The 11,233-nt window shown below is 37.1% G+C and overlaps 2 protein-coding genes across 2 annotated transcripts; both read left to right on the forward strand.

Annotated features, from left to right (window-relative positions):
• The first annotated feature begins 741 nt into the window (after positions 1–741).
• On the forward strand, positions 742–2,833 carry LOC138896193 (uncharacterized). Its single transcript, XM_070180980.1, has 3 exons — positions 742–1,162; positions 1,345–1,775; positions 2,423–2,833. Exons 1-3 carry the CDS (start codon positions 742–744, stop codon positions 2,831–2,833), a joined length of 1,263 nt encoding a protein of 420 aa, XP_070037081.1.
• A 5,813-nt stretch (positions 2,834–8,646) lies between these two features.
• LOC138896194 (uncharacterized) lies at positions 8,647–9,123 on the forward strand. Its single transcript, XM_070180981.1, has 2 exons — positions 8,647–8,830; positions 8,936–9,123. Exons 1-2 carry the CDS (start codon positions 8,647–8,649, stop codon positions 9,121–9,123), a joined length of 372 nt encoding a protein of 123 aa, XP_070037082.1.
• Positions 9,124–11,233: the final 2,110 nt, after the last annotated feature.

The following is an 11,233-nucleotide window of genomic DNA, read 5'->3' on the forward strand; positions in this document are numbered from 1 at the left end:
ATGCTCTTGAAGAATTAATTTACAATTTATAAAGAATTGCAAGAAAATGATTTCGAGTAATTAATGGAACAAGCGTCTCCAAATTTAAGTATGGTTTTTTTTTTTGTTTGGCAAAAGTCAAAATTTGGCCACGTCAATTCATAAGAAATTAATAAATAGTACTATATTCTATTTACTGCCACGTCAATTGCCAATTTCATCTGGGTTTACGACTGGCGAGTCCTCAACTTAGACGGGTTAAAATATGATTAATCTATGAACATGTCATGACTTAATCTGTTTACAGTTTCATTAGTTCTATTGAGACTTACACTGTATTTGTATTTATCTCCTTTGTAGTTAGTGTTAGTTAGGGACAGTTTTGTAATTACACTCAGTAGTTAGATATGTGGTCCCATGTTTGTATATAACCGAGATACTTAGATACTTTGGATATACAGAAATCATTTTCACATCTTCTAGAATATTCATTTCCTCTCCTCTCTCACCAGCTCATCTGTCAATGACGGATGTCTCCACCATGAGAACACATGGATTCAACATGGTATCAGAGCAAACGTTCCAATTGTAAGATTGTCTATCTCGTCTTCTTCATCTCGTTGTTATTCATTTCGTTGTTATTGCTTCTCTCAAATCGCGGAATCGAGGATTTAGGGTTTTTGAGATTCACAGGTTAATTGTGTGATTTTCTCTCATTTCCTTCATAAGTGATCAATATTATTCACTAATTTCAACTGAATCATGGCTGGAAATAAGGATACCTCAGATAGAACTAACCCTAGCCTAGACACAACTAGTCCACCGTATATGCACCCGTCCGAGAGTGCCGGAACAGTGCTGGTACCGGTAGCTTTCGATGGAACTCGCTATAGATCCTGGAGGAGAGGTGTTCTTAGAGCTCTTTCCGTGAAGAATAAAGTCAGATTCATCACCGAAAAATATAAGAAGCCGGGCTCCGATGATGCGAACTTCGACCAGTGGGCTCGATGTGACGACATGGTGACATCGTGGATTCTTAATTCACTCTCAAATGACTTGGCAGACAGTCTACAATACGTCAATGATGCCAACGAATTATGGCAGGAGTTGGAGGATCGATACGATCAAACTAAAGGGGCAAAACTTTACCAGATTCAAAAGGAAATAAATGACCTTAGTCAAGGTACTTTGGACACCACAGGATACTATACAAAAATGAAGAGACTTTGGGAGGAACTAAACACCTTAAATGCCCACGCACAATGTAGTTGTCATGCATTTGTTGAGCCAAAGCAAACATGCATAAAGCTGAACAGGATCGCAGACTAATTCAGTTTCTAATGGGACTTTACGAAGTTTACACAGTTGTGAGGGATAGTATCTTAATGATGAACCCATTGCCTAGCATTGCACAAGCCTTCTCCATTCTAATTCAAGAGGAGAAGCAAAGAGAAGTCAGGCCGAGTAACCAATTGGCTATGGAATCTGCATCACTAAATGCCAATGGCCTGGTCAGAACACATTCAGAACTAACTATACTCCACATAGACGGGGCACATGGAATAATTCATTCAGAGGAAATGGAAGTCACACACACAACAAGTCAAGACTTTTCTGTGACTATTGTAAGAAGCCAGGGCACACAAAAGAAACACGTTATAGAATATTGGGATTTCCACAAGACTTCAAGTTCACTAAAGGCAGAAATGCAGGGTCTGCTGCAAATGTTCATGGAGGTTGTGAAGAGTCATTTGGTGGAAGTATTGAAGGATCAGAGAACACGAATTCAAACTAAGGTATGCTAGGTCTGACAAAGGAACAATATGGACAATTGCTGAACATGCTGGAGACCTTCCAAGATGGAAATACAAGGGAGAATCCAAACAATATTGCATGTGGAGTCACAAACTTTGCATGTATTTTAGCTTGCTCTACTTATAAAGAGATTGCAAAAATAACTATGTTTAAATGTTTTAAATCTATTGCTGATGTATGGATACTAGATAGTGGAGCCTCAAATCACATGACTTATAGAAAATCCTTTCTAACCAATATCAAGACTTTACTTTATCCATTTTTAGTTACCCTACTTAATGGATACAGAGTCAAAGTGACAGAAATAGGAGATGCATTCCTTGGTCCTAGTCTAACTTTGTTTAGAGTATTATATGTACCCAGCTTCAAATTTAATCTCATCTCAATTCATTCATTAACTGTGCATCTCAATTGTATGGTTAATTTCAATAAGTATCTATGTCTAATAATGGCCCCTTAAATGAAGAGGCCTTTGGAAATTGGTAAGGCAAGAAGTGGCCTATAGTTCCTCTACTCAATGTGTCTTAGTCATGAATCTAAGAGTGGCCTATAGTTCCTCTACTCAATGTGTCTTAGTCATGAATCTAAGTCAAATTTCATTTCTGCTTTCAATTTTGATCTTTTCAAGTACTTTAGTTCATGTATTCCTACATCTGTTGATACTACAAGTAGAGTTAAGAGTCATCCTCCTCATTCATCTGCATTTGTAAATAAATCATCATGTCCACCCAATGATATAAATATGCTCCATTCAATGAATAAGACTGACTCTTCTACTGTTAATTCCATTTCAATGTCTTCTGTTATGTCTCATGGAAATGTTGTTGATCACTTGTGGCACAATAGACTAGGACATGTACCTTTTGTAAAAATGAGGGGAATTTCCACAATGCCTATCACTTTTCCTCCCAGACAGCCTTTCTTTTGCCTAATTTACCCAATGGCTAGACAAACCATACTTACATTTGCCCATAGTAGCAATATTTCTACTAAAATCTTTGAACTAATACACTTGGATCTATGGGCCCCTATCATATAAACACATATGACAATCATAGATACTTTCTGACCTTGGTTGATGATTTTAGTAGATCAACCTAGACTCACGTGTTGAGCTGTAAAAGTAATATACTCCAGATCCTCAAAGCCTTCAACTCCATGATAGAAAATCAGTTCAAAACCACAGTCAGAATTATTAGGTCTGACAATGGCCTAGAATTTGTCAATAATGAATCAATGTCATACTTCCAGACTAAGGGAATTGTTCACCAAAAAACCTGTCCATACACACCACAGCAAAAAAGTATGGAGGAGAAAATATAAATACCTACTTGAGACAAGCAGGACATTATTATACCATTCCAAATTACCCATGAAATATTGGGGGGAGTCCATCCTCACTTCCACATACCTGATAAACAGACAGCCTTCCACAGTTCTTAAAAACAAATGTCCTTTTGAGATTTTATATGATAATAAGCCCAATTATTCACATCTTAGGAGCTTTGGTTGCTTGTGTTATCCTACTACTTTGAAAACTCATAAGGATAAGTTTGAACCAAGATCCACACCTCATGTGTTCATAGGGTATCCCTTTGGAACAAAGGGGTACGCGGTCCTACACTTGGCCACTAGGAGGATACATGTTTCCAAGGATGTTAAGTTTCATGAAGATATATTTCCTTTTGCCACTAAGTCTCAGTCAAATCCTTCTAGCTTCCCTAAATCATTTTCAGATTTCACTTCTACATGTATTAATCCTAACCCTTGTAATTTGAGAGATGGTCACCCATCTGATAGGAATGCACACTCCTCGGATTCTGTCACCACTGACTCACCTAATAATTCACCTACCCATACTGCTTCACCACTTGAAAACCTAACCACTACAAATCAAACTACTACTTCACGTGAAAGACATGCACAACAACAGAATGATGATTCCACCCTCACCAACCAGTTAGATCTTCCACAATTGAGAAGATCATCCAGAACTCACACAACTCCCTCACACCTTAAGGAATATATTTACTCTATACCAAATTTATAGCCTAGCACTTCCCAAATCAACCAAAATTCACTTACCACATTATTTGCTAATAAGAATCATGTTGCATTCAATACTCTTAATCATGAAAGTCAGCAGCTTTAGTAACAAATCTAACCTTAGGTTGAAAGTAGTGATGAGCTGGGACAAAGGTCGGAGTCCAACACCAATAGCCAACAACAGTTCATAGAAATGTAATAAAGTAATAAAAGAAATAACTCAGAGATATGATGCTCATCGCGTTAACAGTTACGGAAAATAGTCATGCTTTTCAGGTATAACAGTAAAACTCAAATCCTTCGCCGAAATCACCAAAATATGAGTGAGTCAGAAAATCTGTGATTTTACCCAATACCTTTCAACAATAAATAAGATGTTTCGTTATCAGATAGCATGAGGAAAGTACTTATCTATACCTACATGTCGATATGCAAGTGAAATCATGAACATCACCAAAATTGGGTAGCATGAGGAAATGCATCCTTATGCCTGCATCTCAAATACACATGTCAAATGCAATACATCTCATTGGGGAACTCATGTACTCACACTCTCAGGGTACTCAATCTCACTGTCTCATAATCTCAATCATCATGCTCAATACTCAGCGCACTCAGTCACTCAGTACTATACATGGATGATCTGGACCAGGGCAGATCCAGCCCAAACATAAATAAATACTCACACTCAATCACTCAGTACTGTATAGGGAAGATCCAACCCAAATGTAAATAAATCCATGGCAGATCCATCCCAATGCAAATGAATCTAGGGCAAATCCAGCCAAATATCCATAGCAACTATGCCCACTATGAATGTGCAGACTCCGGAGGGGCCGATCCAACCCAAGCGCTATAATAAGCCAAATCCTGGCATGAATCAATAAGGCCTGCTGCAGCATGCCGCCCGAACCCATAAATATCACTCACAATAGGCCCTCGGCCTCACTCAGTCATCAATCTCTCCAATATCTTGGCCTCAAAAGAATCATGATAATCATCCCAAACAGTAATGATATGATGTATGAATATAGGAAAACAAAGACTGATATATGATATGCAAATAATAGATGTGGCCGAGTATAAATTTCAAATTGAGCAATTAATTCAACATGCAACACGACCTCAATGGGTCCTAACAGTACCAGTATCTGGCCTAAACATGATTTCTAACATAGATCACAGCTCAGTTACTCTTGCACGTAGAGATTTTCACGGTTACAGATAAGATTAGGTAACTACACAATACCACAGAAATAATTGAGTCACAATTCACACAGTACACGCACACACACCCGTCGCCTAGCATGTGTGTCGCCTCAACACCATACATATAACACACAAATTCAGGGGTTCATACCTTCAGCACCAAGTTTAGAAGTGTTACTTACCTCGAACAAGCCAAATCCAATACCGAGCAAGCCAAACGATACTCCAAAAATACCATCCCGTGCGAACCGACCTCCGAACGGCTCGAATCTAGGCAAAATCTCCAAGTATAATAAATGAAAATAAAACGACCAACCCTAAAAAATATAGCTTTTGTGAAAACGCAGGTGCGAACAAACTTCACGCACCTGCAATGCCTTTCGCTTTTGCACCCTCATGCGCCGCATCTGCACTTTCGCAGATGCGAAGAAAACTCCACATTTACGGACTGTTACCCCTAGCATAGTCTCCGTTTCTGCGATACCACTGAAGCTTTTGTGGCTCCACACCTGCACCCATGGATCTGTAGGTGCAGTTACACCAGATCCAGCAAAGGCCAACCATCATACATGAATGAAAGATGATCCAAAACACGTTTGTAACTCACCCGGGTCCCTCGGGACCCCGTCCAAATATACTAACAAGTCCCATAACATAACGCGGACCTACTCGAGGCCTCAAATCACACATAACAATATCAATATGATGAATCGTACCTCAAATCAAACTTAATAAACTTTTAAACTTTCAACTTTCCTAACTCGCACCGAAACATATCATATCAATTCGGAATTAACTCAAATTTTACACACAAGTCCCAAATGACATAACGAAGCCATTCAAATTCTTGGAATCACAATCCAAATATGATATCATCAAAGTCAACTCCTGGTCAAACTTATAAACTTTCCAAACCTTTAAATTTTTAACTTCCGCCAGTTAGCGCCGAAACCTTCTAGAAATATCCAAATGCAAATTCGGGCATACACATGAGTCCAAAATTATCATCCGGACCTAATAAAACCATCAAAACTCCAATATGAGGTTAAATACTAAAAAGTCAAACTCAGTCTAACTCTTCCAACTTTAAAGCTTCAATCATGAAAGTCATTCCTCCAAATAAATTCCGACTAACCCGAAAATCAAAACTGACAATTCGCATAAGTCATAATACACTATACGATACTTCTCAAGATTTCAAATAGCTGAATGGAATACAAATGCTCAAAACGACCGATCTGGTCGTTACAAGAAATCACAACAATGGAGAGACAGAACATATCATATCAGATGAAATTTTAAATTCATCTGAGAATGATGAAAGTGTAAGAGACATGGATTATGTAGACAAACAAAGTTCAGAAGATAGTGATGATTATGCTTCTGTTGATAGTGAGGATATTAATAGTGACAAACATGCAGATATTTTTCTTGAGACTTTTGCTTCCGAGAATATGGTTGAGGTTCTTATAGCCTCAACAACAGATAGTACTACCAATACAGTTTACTCATCTCATAGGGGCAGAGGTGGAAGAAGAGGAGGTAGCTATTCAATAAGAGGAAGAGGTGGTAGATACACCAATCAAGGGCCTGTGAGAAAATCACAGGAACACAACTTCTCAGATTAATAATCACGTTTAAGTCACTTTTTTGGAATATAAGGAGCATCAATTCCAATGGTGCTCTTTAAAGACTTAAACAAATGATTAGATCACATAAATTTCATTTTATTGCCTTGAGTGAACCTTTCTATAAGGCAAATACATTGGACAAATACAAAATAATATTGGGATACCAGCATGCCTTTCTAACAGCAACAATCAAATTTGGGTTTTTTGGGAGGCTAATCTTGATTGAGATGTGGTGGAGGAGGATGAACAATAGGTGTCTTGTATTATCAAATACAATGGAACTTCACTTCTCATGCCTCCTGTTTATGCAAAATGTGAATATCATTTGAGAGAATAATTATGGGATAAACTTAGGAGCATCTCTGGAAAAATATAACATGCCTTGGGTCATTACTGGTGATTTCAATTGTATCATTGACTCTCGTGAGAAGAAGGGGGATAGTCTACATAGGATGTCAAAAAGTCTGTCTTTTCTCCAATGTATTATGGATTATGAACTAGTGGATGCTGGCTATACTGGTTCCGTTTTTCCATGGTGTAATGGCCGGTCTTCTCAAAGAAGAATCTGGCAGCGATTAGATAGAATCCTTATCAATCATGAGTAGATTAACCTCTTTGATACCACAAATATCACTCACATGGTTAGGACAGGTTCTGATCATGCACCTCTCTTATGCTCCAGGAAAATAAAACTTAGTGAACCAGTAAAATACTTTAGGTTCCTTGATTTATGGACCGTACAAGAAGACTTCATGAATATGGTGGAACAAGACTGGGCTGAGGAGTTCAGGGATCACCTCTTTGGAGATTTCATTTGAAGTTGAAAAACACATGCAGAAAGTTATCTCAATTGTCCAAGTATTCTCTTGGTAATATATTTGACAAGATTAAGGAATTTGAGGTTAAGGTAGGAGAGCTGCAAAAGAGGTCCAACCAAGATAACTCTGATTCTAACAGATGTGCTCTTACTCAGTCCAATACAAATTTGATTAGAGCTATGAAGGATGAAGAGGCCAACTGGAGACAAAAAATTGGAATCAAATGGTTGGTTGAGGGTGAAACTAACTCTAAATTTCTTCACTCTGTTATCAAAGGGAAGAACATAAGATTGAGTCTCAAAAAGATGAAAAAAGAAGATGGGATATGGATAGAAGGGGATGATAATATTGCACAAGAAGCTATTTTCCTTCCGGGAGCAGTTCTCACAAGAAAGACAACATAGGGATTTCACAATTTTGAATTGTATTCCGACGATAGTGACTGAAACAAATAACAGTAAATTGATAGCACCACCAACTATGCAGGAATTAAAAGATAGTCTTTTCCATGAATACTCACAGTGCCCCTGGACCAGATGGAATATCTAAAAATATCTATCACAAGTGTTGGGGGATCATCAAGGATGATTTACTACAAATGGTTTGTGACTTTTTTGCAGGATTTCATTTACCAAAGGCTTTTACTCATACATGCCTAACTCTGATCCCTAATGTGGAATGCTCACAACAATTTAATGAACTGAGGCCTATCAGCCTGGGTATCTTTTCCTCCAAGATTATCTCTAAACTCACGAATCATAGATTAAGTCCTTTGATGCAAAAATTGATCTATAATTGTCAAAGTGGTTTTATTAAAGATAGGTCTATCACCAATAATATAATACTTACCCAAGAGATGGTATATAAGATCAACCAGTCTCCTCATAAGGGCAATATTGTTATGAAGCTGGATATAGCTAAGGCATACGACATAGTGGATTGAGATTATTTGTGCAAAGTGCTGAGACGAATGAGGTTTTGATGAAATATGGGTTGATCGAGTGTGTAGATTGATCTCAAATATTTGGTATTCCATCAATATTAATGGTGCTAGGCATGGTTTCTTCAAGTTTAGTAGAGGTATCAAGTAAGGAGATCCCCTGTCCCCGTCTTTATTTGTGACTGGAGCAGAACTTCTATCTTAGTTGATGAACAAACTTCCTCAAGAGGGTTTCATTCCTTACTCATTTGATAAAAAGGGTCCTATAGTTACTCATTTGTGCAATGAAGATGATACTATACATTTTTCATCTGGAGACTTATTGTCATTGCATACGATGATGTCTAAATTAGAGGCATATGAAAAACTTTCAGGGCAAATAGTGAATAAGAGTAAGTCAGGGTTCTATGTGCCATCAAATTGTGATGGACATAAGATTAGGGATATCAAATGCACTATTGATTTCCCTCATTTATAATTCCCTATGTCATATCTAGGGTGCCCTATCTACTATGGTAGAAAGAAAGTGGTCTACTTCAATAACATGATGGCTAAGGTTTTCAAAAGACTTCATGAATGGGAAGAAAAGATGTTATCATATGGAGGTAAAGCTGTATTGGTGAAATATATTTTACAAGCTCTTCCTCTTCATTTATTGTCTGTACTCCAACAAAAACTGTTTTAGAACAAATGGAAAAGATCATGGCAAATTTATTTTTGGGGCAAATTGGAGGATAGAAGCAAACATCATTGGAAAGCTTGGGCAGACTTATGTTATCCTATTCTTGAAGGTGGACTTCGTTTTAGATCCTTGCATGATATATTAAGATGTGGTGGAGTTTAAGAACTCGGAAAACTATGTTAAGAGAGTTCCTTGAAGCCAAAATTTGCAAAAGGAAGCACCCGGTTGCAAGAAAATACACTTATGGGCAATCTTATGCATGGAAACGATTTATGGATGTCAAACAAGATGCTGAGAAATATATCTTATGGAAGATTGGATCAAGTAACATCTCCTTCTGGTGGGATAACTGGACAGGTGTAGAGGACCTGTCAAAACAAATTTATTTTGATGTTGCACCAAAGAATACAAAAGTCAAATATTTCATTGAAGATGGTAATTGGAAGATGGATTCACTCAGAACCTTCTTACCTATAAATATTGTCAATACCATCATTAGTATTGATATAAATGTAGGGTGGGATGATTTTCCTTTTTGGACACCTGAAACCATAGGAAGTTTCACATGTGAAACTATTTGGCATATTGTGAGAAGGCAAAGAAATATCTCCATGACATCCAAGATTATTTGGCACAAAAAGCTTCCATTCAATATATCATTTTTTATGATGAAACTGCTTCAGCATAGGTTACCCACGGATGATGCTATTCAGAAATTTGACAGTCCCTCCTAGGTGTGTCTGATGTAGAATTTTTGTGGCAGAAACTATATCCCCCTTGTTTCGCATAAGTGAAATTGCAAAATAGGTGTGGTTTTTCTTTAGTAGCTATTGTGGCATGCACATGAGATATGAAAATATCAGACAACTACTAATTAGTTGGTGGCTTTACAAGACGAGGAATGAAGCTCATGCAACTTTCCTAAAGTGTATTCCTTCTATTATATGATGTGAATTGTGGAAGAATAGGTGTTCTGCCAGATTTGATAATATCAACATGAATGTCAGGTTCATAAATCAACAAGTTTCTAGATATATGAAGGTTCTATTGGATTGTCAATTCCCTAAGTTACAATTGCCTCATTCATGGGGAGATATATGCTTAACAATTGAAAAGGCACAACAGATAACTACTGACCAATTGGTTAGATGGAAAAAAACCGAATAATTATTGGTTAAAGCTTAACACCGATGGCTGTACCAAAGGGAATCTATGAGGTTCAGGTTGTGGAGAAATTCTTAGAGATAACCTAGGTAATATGATATTGGCTTTTGTTGAATTATATGGTCAATCCGCCAATAATTTGGCTGAGGCCAAAGCTATCTTGCAGTGCTTAAGTTTTTACATTAGTAGGAGAAGAATCAAGATTATTGTGGAATCTGATTCGCAACTAATTATTGATATGATTAACAACAAAATGAAACCACCTCGGTAGCTTATAAGGATCATAGAGCAGATGAAAAAACTATCAGACAAAGGAGAGTTTATTTTTGTACATACTCTTAGAGAAGAAAATATGGTGGCTGATTTATTAGCAAACTTGGGGGAAAACAAAGATGCCAAACTATTTTTGAATATGTTGAATCATTACCTGGTCAGATCAAAGCGGAAGTGAAGATGGATAAGGAGGAGGTTCCAAGATTCAAAATCAAAATAAGAAAAAATCATTTTTTTATTAGTGATGCTTTTAATTGATAGAGTAGAATGTTGTATAGTTATGGTACATATATGCATAGTACCTTTTTGTGAAACTAAGTGTACTCATCTTGCAATAGAGGAGTCCTCCCAACCTAGAGTAGTTTCTATAGATTAAAGAGTCACCAGAATGAGTAACATCATTCTTTATCTCATTAAGTAGGCTAAGGTTTATGTCATCCTCTATGTATCGACTCTATTTGATTATCTACAGGTAGGGGTCCAGTCTAACCCCCCATATATATGATGAACTTTTGATTAAAACAATTCCTCTCCATTTCTCATTATCTCCATTTCTTCAAGTTCTTACTTGTATGGAAGACACATGTCCCACTTCTAAATTAATGGTTTAGATTTAATTTGCTAAAGATAGGCCTTACCCATGATTAGATAATACATATATTTTATATATTTTTAT

This window comes from Nicotiana tomentosiformis, chromosome 7, assembly GCF_000390325.3.
Source record: "Nicotiana tomentosiformis chromosome 7, ASM39032v3, whole genome shotgun sequence".
In the NCBI taxonomy this organism is placed as follows: domain Eukaryota; kingdom Viridiplantae; phylum Streptophyta; class Magnoliopsida; order Solanales; family Solanaceae; genus Nicotiana; species Nicotiana tomentosiformis.